Here is a 19479-nt window from a genome sequence, read left to right as displayed (position 1 = left end):
CAAAAATTGTCTGTTTTTTCGTCAATGACCAATATGAGTGTGCTGACTCGCCAGAAACGCCACAAATATCATGGGGCTGTCAGCCTACTTCCAGCGTTTTAAAAAAAAGTTAAAATTTCACCCAGAGAAACCCGAATCAACTCGAAACAACATTTTTTAAAACATTTATTACCATGCATAAATTATTCTTGTGAGAAATGGTTGAGGAAGAGTTCTGAGAGAAACTGTTTTTTATATCATTTATTCGATAAATAGCTGTAATAACCACAAATAATAAACTGAGAGTACAACGACAAAATAGCACCTTCCTTCTCAACAAAATTTAAATGAGAACAATGAGCTTGTGCGCATTGCATTTCAGGCGGTTTCAGAGGGGCCCACGCTTCTCCGGGCACTTACAGACGAAAACCTTGAAAAAACCCTGAACAAATGCCCGCGGCTGCCCTCACATATACGACGCTTTTACTAGTTGGCACCCTGTTTGACCAATTTCATAAATCAACTTGTTTTTTAAAAAACGCCAACCATATTGCTTGAACCCATTCCATATTGTTGTGATAAGTAAGATACACTTTCATCGCAAAATTTTCAGAAACTATATGTCTTGCTTTAATGCACACTATTGAGACCACCAAGAAGACCTTTAAATGAAATTTGAAAGTATGCCTAAAAAAACTAAACCTGCAGTACAGTCCAGATGTAAGCGTTCGCATACGCTCAAGTTTCACACCTTTTTCATTAACTTGAACGTAATAAACAAAAGATTATTGAAGAGAAAATTGCTTATTATAACTGCTCGTAACTATTGTTAAATAGTGTTAACATAACTATTCCCAATAGCATAATTGCAATTGTTATCAACTCTATCAATGTGACACGAAGAGCCATTGTTTAATAGTTTTATTAAATAAAAGTTTTGCGTGGAAACTAAATAAACTAGCGAGAAGGCATTGTTGGTTGCGCGGGTTTAATAAAGCTTTTAAGCGATAGAAATTATATTTTAACAAAGATTGAAACTTTAATTTTAATAGAAAAGCTTTTTTAGATCACATTTTTAAAGTTTAAAAACGAAAAACGGCGACAGAAACGTTTTTTTAGATTGCATTTTAAAAGTTTAATAACAAAGAGCGGCAATAAAAATGTTAGAAAGTTAAAGAACGAAGAACAGCGATAGGAAAGCTTCGTTAGATAGTGTTTTAAGTATTTAAAATGTTATCAACTGTATCAATAAAAAAAACCTTTCCACGCAAATAAAAGATTTGCATGGAAACTAAATAAACTAGTGAGAAGGCATTGTTGGTTGCGCAGGTTAAATAAAGCTTTTAAGCGATAGAAATTATTATATTTTAACAAAGATTGAAACTTCAATTTTGATAGAAAAGCATTTTTAGATCGCGTTTTAGAAGTTTAAGAACAAAAAACGGCGCTAGAAATGTTTTTTAGATCGCATTTTAAAAGTTTAAAAATGAAAAACGACGATAGAATTTTTTTTTTAGATCGCATTTTAGAAGTTTAAAAACGCAAAATCGCTATAGAAAAGGTTTTTTTCGATCGTTTTTAAAAATTTTGACTCTCTCTTCGGTATTAAAATTTAAAACAAAATGTTCTTACGATGTTTTGATCTTTCCAGAACGTCTAAAGTTAGATTTTTTCTTTCTTTGGTGTTAAAATTTAATTTGTTTTGGCCTTATCGCGAAGGGATAAGTCCCAAACTTAGGGTTTTTCCGTTTGTGTTGCTAAACATTGCTTTTTATAAAAAGAACTTTTAAACATTTCGCATGTTATAAAACATGTTTCGACTATAAAGAAATATTACTAAATGTTTTAAAGTAGCATTAGTTTTTTTTAATATTTAGATCATTGGATTTGTTGTTTTTTAAAAGTGTTTGTGTATATATCGAGATAAAAATCACGTTACTATAATTAGTTTCGTTGTTAAAAAAGTAAAAATTCAATGGCCTTTGCATTTGATTTTTTCTCGCGCAGAGTATTGTTTATAAACAATGTTTCTTGCTATGCTTTTGTTTTTAACACGAAGCAATTATTTTTGTGCAATTTGAAAGGAACTCCCGATCCTGTTGTTTTTTGAATGAAAGCAATTATTTTTGCAAGTTGAACGTATGTGTACGCTTACATTTGGACTGTACTGTATAAACCTTTATGGTGCCATAGTTCGGTGGCTATAAATCTCGCACTTTGTGGTTCAATTCCACTTGGTTGTGATTCAATATGGGCTAGTTTTTTTGGAGGTGAAAGCATATTTTAAAGCATGTTACAGTTGAAATCTCCAAAAATAAAAACCTATTTTAAGAGTTTATTAAAACATTGTTTATAGTGAGTATATACACAGGTTTTTAGTACTCTGCAAATCACTACCTCCAGGTGACCTGTAAACACCACATACATAAATAGGAGAGTGAGAGATATGCACATTTTACATGGTTAGCTGTCCTGTCTATTATTTCCCTCATGCAACATAGCTCATGCATAACTCATGTAACATCCAACGGCCCACACAGTGCGCCATCTCCTTAAATTCCCTAACATGCTTGGGTTAACCTGGGACTATGGTAACATACATTTGTGCATATTGAATCACAAACAAGAGGAATTGAACCTGTACAAATTGAGAGAGTTTTAACCACGAGTGGACAGTAAAGATAATGCTCCTTAGCCTGTTATCTAACAAAACAACAAAAATAATGTTTGTTCAAAGACATACTCACAGTCAAATAGAAAAATGTTCACTTAAAAATGTCCTCTATTTATCTAACTGTTCGATGGTGTTTGCATATTTTAATACATTCTTATAAGAGGAACCTTCAAAACCAAAAGTAACAAGACGTATAATATACGTAAACTAGCTCGCCAACAAAGTTAACAAAAAGCTGTCTATGAAATTGTGATTTCTGTTATGAAGTTAGACACGACATATTTTGCTATTCGGATAGGCAATAATATTGATAGAAAATTCCTCGAAATTTCAATTTTCGTTAGGTCAGTCTGGAGTAAACTGACTGACAGGAAGAAGAAAGACCACAAGCCCCACCTAAAATTTTTAAAATTCAGTAATTCAGTAACCCCCCCCCCAAAAAAAAAAAAAAAAAAAAGAACAAACAAACAAACAAAAAAAAAAAACCCCGGAAAAACGGGATATAAGAAAGTCACTGTGAGAAAAAGCAAAATAAAGAAAAATAATATACAATCTTAATTGTTAGAAAAAGGAAATAGCTTTAGTTAAAAAAAATCTATTACTATAAAAAAGAAAAAATACAGCCTATCATTCATGGTTGAAAGTTAACATTTTGATGTCACTATCATTTCAGCATACTTTTTTTGTTAACTTTGCCAAATTTTGTCGAAAATAAAGTAGTTTTTATTTTCGGACCAATTTTGGCCTAAAATAACATTTAAGTGTCAAAAAAGCAAAATTTTGATGTCACCATCATGTTCGGCATACTTTTTTGTTAACTTTGTCAAATTTTGTCGAAAACAAATACCAATTTTGGCCGATGACTTAGTAATTAGAGAGTATAGGTATGAAGTTTAAATTTGTGACGTTGCAATTGATCATTTGGTTAGTTAGTTACGAGTTGGAAACACATCCTCGCAGGCGAGACAGTAAAAAGAAAATTAAGTGTGTATATGATGTAACTAGCTAAATAGAGATCAAATGGAGTCCCAAAAACTTTTTTATGGCACTATGGTGACTCTTATTTATACCACCTAGTGGACCAAAAACATTTAAAGTTCATTGTTGGAAATTTTTAGAATGCATAAAAAACTTTCATCAAAATGTTATAGAAACGAAATAACGTATCCTGCACTATTTTTTAGACCAAAGATGAAAAGTTGCATAAACATTACATTGCTCCTGCTAATGATCTTGCAAAGAATCTTCACATTAGAAGAATGCTTGCAAAAACCGTTGTTTTCAACAAAAACCCCTTACGGACTAATTCAAAACCTGGATATTAGAGTAAATAAACCTAAGGATACATGTGAAGTTATTCAAATTAACATGATTCATCGACATGGTAACCGCTATCCTAGCTATAAAGATGTAAAAAACATGAATGTTGCTGGAGAAAAAATTAACAAAGCTGCTGAGACTATTACCACTGGTGTTAATTTAAAATTACCATGGAAGAGTCCATTTACAAAGCGGCAAGATAAACTTCTGTCTCATGTTGGTGAGAGAGAATTATTTCAGTTGGGCCAAAGAATTCTTACTAGGTTTCCATCTTTATTCAAAGATGGTTACTCACCATTAAACTACAGCTTCCAAAGTTCTTGCAAGTTAAGGTGCACACACAGTGCTAATGCTTTAGCTGCAGGTTTATTTAAGGAAAAAGGAGTTCTAGGCGAATGTGGATACCAACCTATTGCCATTGAAACTTTCCCATGCAATAATGATCCGAAGCTTCGATTTTTCAAGATTTGCGAAAAGTATAAAGTTGATGTGGAAGAAAATCAATCTGCAATGCAAGAATTGACTAAGTTTATGAATGGGGTTGAAGTTAAGTCTGTTATTGAGAAACTTTCAATGAGACTTGGGCGTCCCAATTTAAATTTAAATGCAAATGATATGTGGGCACTATCTACAGCTTGCGCTTATGAATTGGGAATGTATAATGGTAGCTTAGATTCAGGTGTTTGCTCCTTGTTTGATCAACAGGATCGACAGATCATGGAATATGCTTACGATTTAAAACATTTCTACAAGCGTTCTGCTGGGCACAAGATCACATATGAAAGCAGTTGTCCATTGCTTAAAGATGTTATTTACACGCTTGATGACGCTATTAACAACCCTTCAACAGCCTATAATGGTGTTTTTCGATCCTCTCATGCCGAAACCATAATACCCCTTTACGCATTGTTAGGTGTGTTTTTGGACGAAAAGAAGTTAAAAGCTGATAATTTTGCTGAGATGAAGTACAGACAATTTCGTGGCGCATGTATTTCACCTTTTTCAGGGCATATGTATTTTGTTTTATACAAATGTGACACAGGCTACAAGGTGCAAATGTATATCAATGAAAGACTTGCAAAAATTCCATGTTGTTCATCTAAACTGAGTTGTGATTTTGAAGTGTTTAGAAAATGTTATCAACATATAATCGATACATGCGAGTTCAAAAAAATGTGTAAAATAGAAAAAAATGAACTTTAGACAAATCACTGTTTGTAAAAGTATTTTTATCTTTTTTAAAACTCGGGTGTTTTTATATATATGTTATGGTTAGGCTTCAATTGTAGTATTTATTATTTTATTTAATTTTGAATTTTTTGGAATATTATATTGGTAAAAAACTGTTTACTATAATTATTGCAATTTTCCACTTACAATTCTGTTTCTTGTGTTTTCTGTTTAAATAGTTATACCTTTTATGTTTTCTTTAAATTTTGTTCCTTGATATTCTCATAAAAGGTTTTTTAAGTTTATTCCAAAAAATTCTTTTTTGAAATTAATAAAGCAATAGATTAATAATGTGTGATGAAGAGGGACTGTACACCTTGAAAATATGTTATTCTACGCAGATGTTAATGTTAGATTCTGGTTGCTCTGACATTGTTTACATTGATTTGATAAAATGATTGGATGATAGAGTAAAATAAATGTTTTTACGCAAACGTTTGCCATCTTATGTTTTCTTAGAAGTTTTTTTAAAATTAAAATCTCTCCATTGTATTATCATGTATTATTATTTATGTCCAATTTAAAAAAATTTGTTTTGCTCCAATGTCGTTATGAAAACATTGGCAATACTTAGATTTGAAATAATAAATGTTCTTTCTTTAAACCTAGGTTTTCAAATAGAAGATCGAAATGATTCATTCACAATGGTTGAAATAATACGTCAGTAAAAATGGCTGCTAATAATGGACTGCAGTGATTCATATCCTGAGCACACACTTGTTTACAGTATTCATAGCTGGTCATCTTATTCTGGAAATTACCATCCAAGGTAAAATCTCATTGGTAGCACATGTAAAGTGTGACTTATTTTTATTCTGTTACTTAAATAATGTTAGTGGTGCATGTTTATATGAGAATTCATTTAGTACAAAAGATCATCATGATCATCATTCTTGGCTTAACGTCCGTTTTCCATGCTAGCATGGGTTGGACTTGGTATATTAATGACCCTCTTCCAATCTGATCTAAACTGTGTTAGAAATACATAGAATCATTGTTGTAATTGGATCAATTTTCTTCTGCTCATTATATCCAAGAGCCATGTCTTATCCATTTTATTATACCTACTAGTCAAAAAGGGCCCATAAAAAATCCATTTAGTCACAAGAACGATGGAAAGCATAACTGATTGTGAAGATATTGATGACTTCAGTCGTACAATACGAAACAAAATTTTGTAGAAATTTGTTCAGCTGTTACTTCTATTATGTAGAAACACTTATCAAGAAAATGTATAAGATCATGTATGTTTGATGAACTGTTACAGACTAATTGAGGTTTAAATATTTTTTGATGATGTAATTAACGCATCTGTTTGGAAATGGTTGAGTTGACCCAGCTTTAAAAATCAATTCTATTTTGGTCCTGATGGGAGATGATGTCAGTTATTACTAATGTTTTAATGGCCGATAAACAATTAAAACTTATTTTTTAAATTTTTGCATTTTATAGTTGGAAAAAACATCTTCTTTGGAAACCCTAATTTTGGCCTAATTTAGTATTTTCAGTCACCAATAAACTTAGCCTAATTAAAAGATAAAAGAAGAAAAAAGTAGTGTTTGAAGAAAGCTATAAGCATCACATAGAAGAATATTAACAATATCTTCAAACGCTACTTTTTTTTTGCTTGCCAAATTTAAAGCTTGCATTAGCACCTGTGAGTATCTCTTAATTAGGTTAAGTTTGTGTTTAATGGCTTTTTTTAAAACAAAATCAACAAAGGTTTTTTAAAGTATTAAATTATTTACTAAAAAATATTTTTTCTATATAAAAAATATATAACAAATACATTAGCTCTAATGCTTAAATTAATCTTAGTGTTGCAAGGAATATTTAGTTTGACTAGAGCCGGAAAGAAACATCATATGAGCTTTTTTACTATATTAAAAAAATTAGGAAGGTTATAAATAAGGAAATTTCTACCTTTTAGTAATATTCTTCTTGATCGACCAACGGATCAAACATCACGATGGTCATCAGATACCAATTTTCCACCACAAGTAGGTTTCTTGTTATTTTGTTATTTTTTTTAATCCAGTGAAAAAAGTCATGTTATCAAAAATCAGCACAAAAGATGCCCTGACATAGTGTAATCTTGAAATGTAAAATAAGGGCCGTTGAAACCCAAATGGGAATTTCATCAAGGTGGTCTTAGGTGTTATTGTAATCTTATTTCTTCACAACTTACATAAAATGGGCTATAAGTCCCATATTTTCTAGTTAATATAATTAGCTCATGTAATAAATTCGGAATCTCAGGATAAATTTTAATTGAGAAAATGCTAGTCATGCCAAATAAAATTTTGGTGTACATTTTTAAAAAATGTTTACATACTTTTTAATAAAATTTCCCTTCCCCTCACCCAGTTTTAAAAATGTCCTGTCGTAAAAGTGTAGTAACGAGAGGGTAGAAGCCAACTTGAAAATAAGTTTATTTACCTCTTTTGTATTTCTCCTTAGAGAAAATGTCCACAGTAGAAAATCCTTCAATTTTGTATAATATCCCTTGTAATTTATTATTGGTTTCACTTTCTATCTAAACACAAACAAGAAGATTTACATTTAATTTCTACTTGTCATTCAAGTAGCAGTCACTTATTGATTTGCACTTTTTTCTAGTTTATTTTGCTAAAACTTCAGCAACCTGCTATTGTCACAGAAATCACGTTTGGTAAATATGAAAAAACACATGTGTGCAATCTGCAAAAGTTTAAAATATATGGTGGTCTCAATGAAGATCATATGCTTGAACTTTTAGCTGAGTAAGTCTTAGTTTATTGAGACAATGGTTATACCTCCTGTTTTTATTATACTTTGTCTTGATATTGTTAAATTATATAATTATTACAGTCTATCCTCATTTAATTGCTACTCAGCTAAAACTGCTGAATTTTTAATGGCTCTAATAATTGCTGCCGCTGCGATTAGTTCGTCATTTGCCAATGTAGTGTTAATAAGAACGTTTTTTCAGATAAATTAGTTTTTATTAACCAAACTCTAGCATTGTTAGTGAATTTAAAACATATTATTCTTTAAGCTGTTAAAATTTTTCAATTTTTTTGTTTGGATTTTTGACAATGCCACCCCCCTGATAAATGCCTCCACCTGTGAGAAAAAAGATTTAATAGTATCATTAATTGGTTAATATCTTTGAAAGGAGTTTTTTGTTAAAATAATTTGTGGAATTTTCGAATGTATTTCTTTTTTTTAGTGGATTGAAAAACGATCCAAACAAAGAGACCTTCATTTTAAAGCATGAATTGCAGGGGAAGAAATTTCCTTGCAAATTTGTAAAAATTGGTATGGTTTTCATTAGTTTTCTATATTTTAATACAATGTGTACAAAGCTTATACAGAAAGCTAATGGAATCTTAACGATAAAGCGCGTGACATTTAAAAATGTCAAAAAGTTACCTCTTTACCAATTTGTATAACTATATGTTGCTTACCTTTATCTATAACACACCAGCATTTAACACACCATTTTGCTTAATTCTTAGTTTGCAGACTTTGTAGAACCATAGATATTAAGTATTCCTCAAAACTAACCGTGACTTTCCACATTATACCTTGTATAATAATCTGTGCTCATATATTTGTGTGTAATGTGCAAAAAAGATGTTTTGTGTCTTATTTTATTTATTTGCAAATTAATTGACTGTACATAATGATATCAGTGGAAAAGACTGATGTACTGATACCTTTAAACCCATTATGTTTAAAACAGGTGGTGACATCACTTGTTTCACCTTACGTGGATCACTAGAAACCAATCAAGACACAAATTAGAGCAATTTTCTAAAGGTGGTTTAACCACCCATCTTCAGAACGATGGGTTAATGATGTTATCAGAAAACCCTTAAAAAACCCTTAAGTAATTATTCACTATAATTCTATATATTTCCTTGTGTATTTTTACAATACACAACTACAGAAACAGGTTATAAAATTTTAGACATTTTTTTGGGATATAAGAAGTCATCAAAATTTTTTTCCATACTAGTAATAATTGTTATTAATTAAGTGATGCAAAAAACTGGTTAGTATAAAAAAATCCAATGATTTGATTGATTTATGGCTCATTAAAACAGGGCTTTGTATGGAACCATACTAACTGGTTTAGAAAACCATTTTTTAAAGTGATTATGTCACAGTTTTGTCAATGAAGAAAATGCTAGGCATGCAGCAAATTGCCCACGCAAAATTATTTTTATGGTGTTCAGGCCTGCAAATTTCAATTTTATAATTAGTCTGTTTACAAAAAACATGTGTCATATTGGTTTTACGTGTGCAATTTATACCTTAACAGCACGACCAGTTCCATTTTGGGTGTATTGACATTTTAGTATGTGTAATCATGTTCTATAGAATGTCAAGACTAATGAAAATAAAAGGTTTATGAGATTTAATTAAATATTAAAGATTTATTCCACATAGTATAACTTGGCTAATAGCTCTTAATTATTATTATTCCAGTGCCATTGTTATCTTGGGGTACAAGCTTCAACTTCAGCATATGGCATGTTCAGCTGACTGGTATTGATGACGCAGATTTTGTTCGTCCACAATTAAAGTGGTTTAATAATGTAGGTTTTCATGCATTGTGAGATAATGTAGGTTTTTATGTAATGATTTACTACACATTTTTTTTGTATATAAGCAACCCAGTTGTGTATAAATTTTGACAAAAGTTAAAGCAACTTAAAAAACGTTCGCCCAAACATTTCCCCCCCAATTTGTTGCTTTGGAAAAGTTTTCTCCAAAGCAACATCAGCAGTGTTTTAACTATACTATAGTATTGTTCCGAGAATTTTCTTTTTCTTAATGTTGAGTTCATACTTGACAAACAGGTGTCAGTGCTGTGTTTATTAATAACCCAAACCCTGACCCCAAATCTGAGGTTATTTATAAATGTGTCATAATGTAGTTTTTTTATGTATCATGTATTTTTGCCGTTTCATCACCTGCAAACAATAGCAGTTATTTTTAAACACTAGTCAGTTAGAAGACAAAAGTTTTATTTTGCAGCTTTCCTGTCGAAGTAACAGGTTAAATAGTTGGAAAAACCTGGAATTTAAGTATATTGAAACTCTGTAAAGCATAAGGTTATATGAAACTGTAAAATTGATGGTTTTGTCCTGCTTTTTTATGTAGTACAGAGAACAAGAAGCTATTCGATTATGTCTAAAACATTTTCGACAAAAGAACTACAGGGAAGTATTTGAGGTGCTACAAAGGACTTCCAATGTTGCGTTTGAAGACCCTTTGTTAACAAGACTTCATGATGCACTGGTGAGAATTTAATAAATTTTTTTAAAAATTTAATATTTTGTTTTGCACGTTTTTGAGACACATGTGATTCTGTATTTTCAGGTAAAAAATGGTAATTTTGAACTGAGTGAAGAAATTGTCGACAATGCTGGACGAGGTTAGGTTTAAGGCAGTGTAATTATTTGAAAAGGGTATATGCAAGATAACTTTTGCAATTTATTTTAGATGGTGTATTTCAAGAATTTCTTTATAACCAAGATTACCAGCCACAATGGTCGCAAATTATTTCCTTAACGAAAAGTAAGTGGATATGACATTTCAGGCCAGGACCAAAAAGATACAAGTAGTCAATATTAAGGGTATAATAGTTATTCATTGTATTGCGATTTTAAACAGAACAGGCATATGTTCTTCTTTTAAATAGATGGTACTCAGTCTTCTATGAAACCTGGTATGAGAGGTGGTCATCAGATGTGTCTTGATTCAGAAAAACAACTGATATTTCTTCTCGGTGGCTGGGATGGGATGAAAGATCTGGCAGATTTTTGGGTATATGACATCGCAAATGAACAGTGGCAAATAATTTCAAAAAATGTCACTGCTGATGTATGTAGCTTTTAACATCCAATTTTTAATCAACAATTTGTTTTTGCTTGGCCAAAAGATTTGTTTTGTATACTTCAGTGAGTGCAGGGTAATTGAAAAAAATGAAGCTTGATAACATTTTAATCGAAATTCTAATTCACAAAGTAAAAAACAACAACTTTAAAATAAAAGGGTTTTTTGCCTAAAAGTTTTACATACTAGTCAGGAGATTTGTATCTGCACGCCAGTCGTAGGACATCAGTTGTGACCTTTTCGTGCGTCATACCTTTTTTTTTATGTTTCCACTGAATATCCAAAAGGTTATATGGAGACATGCTTCAATTCACCATAACACATATTGTATCCTTTTTTTTGCCAGGTCATGTATGTTAATCGAAAATTTGAAAGATTACCAAATCAGCTACATTAAATGCAATCACCTGTTTTATGATATTTAATGTCATAGTTAATTAATTAACAATTGTGCAATTTTGTTAGGAATGAGCATAAAAATAAACCTGTGTTTGTTATAATTTTTGAGTTTCAAAATTAAAGCATTTTAAAGAAGGATGATAAGGTTATAAGGATTTCAAGAAAACAGCTTTTGCGAGAATTGTAACAATTCAGTATTAGAAAATAGTTTTTCTCTTGGATTTGGATTAGAAAAAAAAAGGTCTTCCAGTTAAACACATTGGCACACATTTTATGAGGTTAATAATATTCCCATATTTCCAACAAGCTACGTGCAGTCTAATCTAAATGCAATTTGTGGCTAGGTAGCTAGTACTCATTTAAAATCATAATATAAACTACTCTAAACAACAAAGTGTGTCACCTATCTATGCAAAGTAACTCTGGATACCTAGCTAGTATGTGAGCTATGCAGTTGAAAACCTGAAAATAATATATTAAAGATTTTTTTATGCTCAAAAGTGTAATAGTATAAAATATAAAAGTTAGAATAAACCACAAGAAGGAAATAAAAGAGGTTACAAAGGCCACAAAACTGTTGAGGCTGCCTTGGTCTTCGTGATCTGCTATATTTTGAAGCTTCCCTATGGTCTCCCATACATTGCATTGGTTTTAAGAGGATTTAAGAGAATAATACGCGCCACAATAATGGTGTTTTGGCTTAAGAGTACCTCCGTCTTCAGCTTACAACTTCACGGCTGCAGTACTGGTTTTAGCTCACAGAAGAAAAGTTGAGTTTTGTAATATAGATATTATGTTTTCAGGTGTATTTCTTTTTTAAGGGAGGACCATCTGCAAGATCTTGCCACAAGATATGTTTAGACAAACGAAACAGGAATCTTTATATATTAGGGAGATATCTAGATTCTCCAGGTCGAGCTCATGTGGAACTTAAAGTAAGTTATGGGTGTGTATTATGTGACGTAACTAATGTTTTCAACTAAGTATCGTTTGAGATTTTTTTTATTTTCTTTAGAGTGACTTCTACAGATATAACCTTGACACCGCCTTGTGGGAGACTATTTCATTGGACACTGCTAATGAAGGGGGTCCTTATCTGATATTTGATCACCAGGTACGTCGTATTTTATAATTCGAAGCTTTTTTCTCCTAATCTGTATTCATGTTGTAGACTAGCTTTCTATTCCTTCCCTGGAACTATGTTACATTACCTACTGCGAAAGTTATAGTGAGTGCTTTGACTTCGATTTCTGCCATGAAACTATTTGATACCAATTGTAGTTCCCTCTCCACACTTTTAACAATCATTAATTTTTGATTGGGTTATGTACAAAGCTTTCACTATTTTGGCTATAATTATATTTTGCAGAGTATACATAATTTATTTGAATGTGGAGCTATATACCTGCATAAATCTTAATAGAAATAATAAATAATAAAAAGAAAAAAAACACTAAATTTAAAGTGAGTCAGAGTGAGGATCAACACATTTATTGTGATGTAATCAAGAAAATAGTTACCTTTCAAATGTACCGTAATTCAAAATATACACATTTTACACATTTTTAAGTCCCGTTGTAATGTAGTGTGGTTTTTCACTCAATTAAACAAAACGTTCAGTAAAAGTTACTCGATATTAGCCAGTTAAAATTATCAACATCCGTTTTTAAACTTAGATGCAATATGATCCAGTAACGGAAAATATATTTGTGTTTGGTGGACGAATATTGACAAGGTATTTCGTAATTGTATTGATTAGTTTGAAGGATATGGGCGGCTGCGAAAATTGAAAAAAAATATTTCATTTTAGCATTTCAAACGATGATCGGACGTTTGAACCGTTTTTCAGTGGTTTATTTACCTACCATATACCGACAAATACGTGGACTAAATTAAGGTGATTGAAGGTTTTATTAATGAAATCATCCATTTTGACTGTCAGTAAAATTATCTGTATAATTTGTGTTACTTTGTTTTATCTTTTTAGAGACGACAACACAGAAAGTGTCGGTGGTATTCAACTTAGATCTCGTAGCGGTCACTCCATGTTAATTGACGAGGTTGGTGTCGTGTGAAAACACTATTTTATTCAGAGAAATTCACACGGGAAATATATTCGCCTTCAAAAATCCGTGAAAATAAGTTCTTTAAAAAATTTTTTATCCCAACCTCAAATTGAAATCCCCACAAAGGAATTTTTTACTGCAAACTACGAAAGGTGAACGATGATTTATGGGTCCATCCTGCTATTTTTATGTGTGGTGTTTTTAATTCATAAAAATTCGTCTTAGAGTTGTTCTATAAAGTTGATGCTAGATAATTAAAACGAAAAATATTAAATAAAATCCCTGCAAGAATTTCTCTTTGCAAACATTTCTCCTACACGATAAAACTCGTTTCATCATTTTCTCATAGTAGTTTTTTTTGTTAATCTTAGTCAAGAAGATTGTTGTATATTTTCGCGGGACAAAGAAGCAGAGAATACTTAAAGTAGGATTTTATTTAATTATTTACTTTAATTTCTTTATTTCGTATGCTTGATCAATATCTGTAGTACTTATTTTCTTGTATTTTTTCCTTGCGCATTATAATGTGAACGGTTTAACTTATATTGTAGTGACTTTTTTGCTTATAATATCGACAAAGATGAAATCACATTAATGGTCGCAAAGTCTGGTAATAAGGAATGTAAGTGTGAAGAGTCGTTTTGTAACGATTTCGTAACGATTTTGTAACGATTTTGTAGCGATTTTGTAACGGTGTAATTATTTTCTAACATTTCTAACATGCAGGGTTTGTGTTTTAGTACCGTCTGCTGGATTTACGCAAAGATCAACCATTGATATGGAGTTTGGAGAGATATATGTTTTGTCGGTATGATTGGTGTATTATAGGTTTAATATCTATTATTTTTCCTAATATTTAATTATTTACAAAAGTTGAAAGTACGCAGCTTATCTTGAAACGAGGTTTTTTTTCTTCACTTTTTTGAAGACGTTTGGTTTATGTATTAATGTCATATTAATGTATGTACAAAAAATTATGTTATAGGGCTTAAGTAAAGATAGAGAAAAGAGAGAAGAATCAATACAAAACTCTTTTTGGGTATATAATCTAAAAACTGATAAATGGTTAGACATAATTCGTTAAAAATATTATTTAAAACTAAACACCCAGATCTAGGAGGTTTGGATTTAAAATTCAAATGTGCAGTGTGTTTAGCTATCACCGAGATCATGGTCGTACATACTTGGCATTAAAATATAATATTCTCACTTTAATTACTCTAGGTCGTGTGTTTACAAGAATGAGCATCGTCAGCAACAGTGTAGTAAAGAAAATATAGAACCGCGCCCTCGATTCGCTCATCAGCTAGTATACGATCCTGTTAATAAGGTACAAATTCGGAAAATAGATTTCTCCTTTTGCCGACTATATCTTGTGAACATAAATACTAAGTGTATATCTAGGCTCTACCTCTTCTAAAAAATAGCGCATGTTATTCATATTTCAAGCTACATAAAAGGTATACTTCAGGTTCAGACCCCATATTTAGAAATCATAAAAAAGGAAAGTTTCTTCTTAAGCGACAAAAACAACAACAGTACATTATATCTTGTTCATACTAAGAGAAAAGAATTTTAAAATATCGCAGTGAAAAATGGAATATGCGAGGAGTTACAATTTGACCTTGATTGCAACTTACTTTAAGTCGATAAAAATTTTAAGGTTCGGATTCTTCAATAAGGCTAATGTACGTGATGTTTATAAAAAGCGTATTTAATAGACAATTGTGATGGAAAGATGATTTAACGACTCCTGATTCACACTTTAATGCGTTTAGGTACATTTCTTATTTGGTGGAAACCCTGGTAAATCAAATTCGACGAAGCTGAGGCTTGATGATTTCTGGGAACTTAAGGTAAATATTGTGAATTTGCAAATGAAACTAATCTTGCTCGTCAGATGTGACTGGTACTTCTATATGTCATACACACGTACATGAGTGGAGGTTTCCCCGGAACTAATGTTAATTCGCCCTAACAAGTACCTGTAAATATATTTATTTTCAACCACTGTCTTTTTAGCTTCAGCGATCCTCAGTGGAAGACATTATTCGCTATTGCAAATACATTATTCGTAAACTGAGGTATTCATTGTAACAATGCTTGGCTTAACTCACGTTGAGAGAGTGCGCTTGGTTAATTTAATACATTGTAATGTTTATGTTTAGATATAAGGAATTGAGTGTGACCGATCCTGTATGTGCGTTGTCATATTTACAGGTCAGTCGCGTTTTGACTTCAACGATCGACTGTTTAAAAAGTTATTCTTTTGTTGATCATAAATATGATACGCGATAAAAATGTGAAAAGAGTAAAGATTTATCAATGCTTTATTTTTGAAGGGATGTAATATTTTTTCACTAGTTGACTTGATAAGAAATGATATTTCGAAATCGCATATAACGTGTTATGGTATAAAATCTTCTTTATTATTTTTATTTCAGACGGAGATAGGTCAACTTGTGGATCATACCAATCAACGCGAACGCGAAGAGGTAATTTAATCATTCAACAAAATTATAGGCGGACCCCGGCTTGTAGCTTATGCCGTTGGTGGCCTTCCTGCTACCTTATTCGTACTAATTTTCACTCAATAACAACATGGACGTATTTTGCACGTATAATGTTTCACGCAGCTTTGAATTCTTACATAAATAACAGGGGAAAAAATCGTAGGAATTCAGTGTTTTAGACAAAATATAAGTGCTTTCTCTTGTGTAAACTGTAGAATTATAATGTTTATTAGATGTTTTCTTCCATGAAAAGTCATGAAAAAAGAGGAACAAAAAGTTAACCTTAAAAAAAACACCGCAATCAGTTCTTTTTCTTAAAAAAAGTATACTTTCGCGTGTAATAATTTCGCGTAAAATGTTTTACGCGTAATGTCTCTCTAAAATTTCGCTCACTAGCGAACTTTTTTGTGTGAGTGCGAGAAAAAAAATAAGTAAAAAGTTAATTTTTCAGCTTAAGGATTGTTAAAAAAAAGTTTACATGACGTCACACGTATTTCCATGGTAATTTATAAGCATCAGATGAGCAATATTTTTCTTCAAATGTGTTTTTTTAGTAATTTTTAAACAGCCTTCAGTGGAATTTAAACCCCGCGAAATCTAATTATTTCAAAGCAATCCCTATTATGTGTTAACTCGAGGTTTAAACTTCACGCTCTTCACAGTTTTTCATATAAACAAATTTCTTTCTATTGACTAACCTGAAATAACGTGAAATATTTCCTTTGAACATAATAAAACCTAATCGATTATGCATATAGTTTCCACTGGCTTATTTCACGTTAAAAAATACCAACACGTGGATGAGGTTTTTGAAAAAGAAATATCACTGAAAATGTTGTTGTTAAAAATATGAAAAAAATGGAAATTATATTTAAGTTAAAATAGTTGCTACCCTATGGATACATCTACAGATATTTTCAGATATGTACATCGTACAAAACAAACGTTCTTACCTCCAGTCATGATAAGAATCGTTTTTAAAAAGGTGAAATAAGAACAGTACCAATGCCTTTTCTAATTCTGTTCAAAAATCATAAAACGTATTTTTAAAGCGTGTGCTGCAATTCTCATACTGCAGCTTTTTCAACTTACATTTTCATGAAAATATCGGTATTGCTTTGATCCTTATTTCATGAAATAAACATAAACTTCGTAACAAAATATTTTGATGTCAAGTTTACGTTATTTTATGAAATAAGGAGAAGGTGAGTTTGGCATAACACAAATTAAACATGTTCTCACTGTGGACTAACTTAAAGTAAGGAATTATGTTCAAAAATTAATTCATGTTATTTTACGTTAATCATCAGTTGGAAACCACGTTTTAACAACAGGTTACTATATTTCTAGTTCGAGTCTTTGGCGTTAACATTATTTACACTGCAGTCTCCCTCTTCATCATCGGACGAGGACGAAACCTTTACTGACGGTAAGTGGATTGTGAATTAAGTATCCGATTTGTAGTAATCTTCGCGCCAACCAATTTTTGCATATTGGTGCAAATATCTAAAAACTGAGTGAAAATAAGTGGAGTTATTAGACGCGAAATAAAACGACCTGTTTATTAACAGGACGGCCTGATTATGCACACATAGCTTGATTATGTTTTTGTTGCCTGATTATGTAGTGCTGACCGGGTTATGAACGCTGATATAATGGCTGGCCAGGACAGGCCAAAAATTCTTAACGTAGTTTTTCTCTGCAGGATAAAACACCATTGAAGAGCAAAAAAAAGTCTCATGCAATTTTAGTATAAACTCCTCTTGTGAGTACATTTCAACATAATATACTTTGAACTAACTAAATTTCACGGAACTACATTTTGCGGATGGGTGGGCTCATTTTTATTTTTTTGCGGAAATTGAATTCTAGGAATGCCCTAAATTATTCGTTTTACGGGAATTATGTTTGGTGAAAACGTATTATACTTGCGAATTCCAAAATTTAGTTTCCACGAAATTTTGTTTCAGTTGAGAACAACAACTTTGCCACAGGGGCTATTTGCTTGTCAGGATATAAAAGCCGGTTGGCCCCGATTATGTCGTTCTGTAAGTGAGGAATAACCTAAAAGTGTCGCACATAAGCCGGCCTGCCCCGATTATGTTCGTTCAGAAAGTCTCAAATAGGGACTGCCGTACATAAGCCGGCTTGCCCCAATTATGTTGCCCAGATTATGCATTTTCTGCCCTGTTTATAAACAGGGCAAGCTGCCGTTTATAATCCGGGCAGCGCTGGCAGAACAATATGAAGCCCAAAATATATACTCGTAATTTTTTTTTTTTGAATTTTATTTGTTTGAAGAAGAATGCAATACAGCATATTTCATGCAAATTAGATTAAAAATGAATTAAGTAATATGCGAGACTACATTCTTTTTATTCGAAGCATGAAATTACATTTTAGATCCTTTTTGTAAAAATAAAATACAAATAGGATTTTTATTAGCGAATTGTTTTCTTAACAACACTTTTTTTCAGGTGATGTCGTACGAATTCCGTCTCGTGTTTACAGTGCACGAAATGAGGTAGGAACTTTAATGTTTTTTTGAATGAACACTTTATAACCGTTCTTAAATAGAAATGGTGAAAGTTTTTTTCTGTGCTCTTACCATTTTTGAGTCAGGGAAAATTTTCGCTAGTTGACATTTATTTCTCAAAGATCAGAATTTTTGCTAGTTCCCTGTAATGTACCTCTGTACATGTTCTATTTCTGCTGGTGTTACTCAGAAAATTTTTCATTTTATAAAGATGTTTTCCTCGTTTTTTTTAGGTATTCGAAACGCTTACAAAATATTTCCCTACTAGCATGGTTCAGCCTCGTGGAAATATTACAGATTTTATTCTATCTTGATCGGCTTTTGTATAAATTTTATTATATCATTTTAAAACGAAAATATACATGTACAAAAACACTCATGCATTGTTATTGAAAAAAGGAGAAGCCCTGGGCACGAGGTTTATTGGCTGGGGTTGAGCTATAATCTGTATTTAGTTGATACACTCCTTTGAATAACGTGTTGTTGATCATGGGTAATATACAGTAACTTGTGAAGAGAATGTGTTTTTACTAAATTAAGGATTGCCTTCCTATAAAAATTTAGTGTCAGGAACATTCTCTATACGGCGGCCCTTCACTTCGGGACGAGGATTGGGCTCCAACAGTTTTAACCGGTCGACTATGTACGAAATACGTTGCGCATATTTGTGAAAGTATCAGTCGTATTCAGGACCTCTTATTTAATGCATCTTCATATATTTTTTCATTCTTCATAATCTTTTGCAAACTTTGTACACGTAACCTACGATTCAGGGTTTTTTTATATTTTTTGTTTCTGGCAGGGAGAGAAAGAAATTAAAAAATCCCGGGGACGAAGTTTTTGGTAGTTGGGTCTTAATTCGGACGTATTAGG

At 31.7% G+C, this 19479-nt stretch overlaps 2 protein-coding genes across 2 annotated transcripts; both read left to right on the top strand.

The window, feature by feature from the left end:
• The first annotated feature begins 3129 nt into the window (after positions 1–3129).
• Positions 3130–5338, top strand: LOC130654360 (multiple inositol polyphosphate phosphatase 1-like). The gene has a single exon (XM_057456923.1). It carries the CDS (start codon positions 3773–3775, stop codon positions 5174–5176), a length of 1404 nt encoding a protein of 467 aa, XP_057312906.1. The 5' UTR covers positions 3130–3772; the 3' UTR covers positions 5177–5338.
• Positions 5339–5738: 400 nt separating this feature from the next.
• LOC130654359 (muskelin-like) lies at positions 5739–18981 on the top strand. The gene is made up of 26 exons (XM_057456922.1): positions 5739–5972; positions 7134–7203; positions 7823–7965; positions 8415–8503; positions 9680–9789; positions 10358–10495; positions 10577–10631; positions 10700–10774; positions 10899–11080; positions 12313–12426; positions 12507–12605; positions 13168–13226; positions 13302–13388; positions 13479–13551; positions 13929–13981; positions 14109–14179; positions 14298–14365; positions 14543–14622; positions 14782–14887; positions 15336–15413; positions 15580–15641; positions 15726–15777; positions 16002–16052; positions 17421–17499; positions 18548–18594; positions 18840–18981. The coding sequence occupies exons 1-26, from the start codon at positions 5887–5889 to the stop codon at positions 18918–18920; spliced, it is 2208 nt and encodes a 735-aa protein (XP_057312905.1). The 5' UTR covers positions 5739–5886; the 3' UTR covers positions 18921–18981.
• Positions 18982–19479: the final 498 nt, after the last annotated feature.

Source organism: Hydractinia symbiolongicarpus, chromosome 8 (assembly GCF_029227915.1).
Source record: "Hydractinia symbiolongicarpus strain clone_291-10 chromosome 8, HSymV2.1, whole genome shotgun sequence".
In the NCBI taxonomy this organism is placed as follows: domain Eukaryota; kingdom Metazoa; phylum Cnidaria; class Hydrozoa; order Anthoathecata; family Hydractiniidae; genus Hydractinia; species Hydractinia symbiolongicarpus.
Note: the sequence above shows the minus strand (reverse complement) of the source record. Positions and strands in the feature narration are given on the sequence as shown.

Bases quoted from the DNA above. Each gene is read 5' to 3' on its own strand.
- LOC130654359 (XM_057456922.1), top strand. From the start codon at position 5,887: ATGGACTGCAGTGATTCATATCCTGAGCACACACTTGTTTACAGTATT. The intron at 8,504-9,679 runs GTATGGTTTTCA...TTATTATTCCAG, and splicing joins TTGCAAATTTGTAAAAATTG to TGCCATTGTTATCTTGGGGT. The intron at 14,623-14,781 runs GTTAGACATAAT...TAATTACTCTAG, and splicing joins AATCTAAAAACTGATAAATG to GTCGTGTGTTTACAAGAATG.
- LOC130654360 (XM_057456923.1), top strand. From the start codon at position 3,773: ATGCATAAAAAACTTTCATCAAAATGTTATAGAAACGAAATAACGTAT.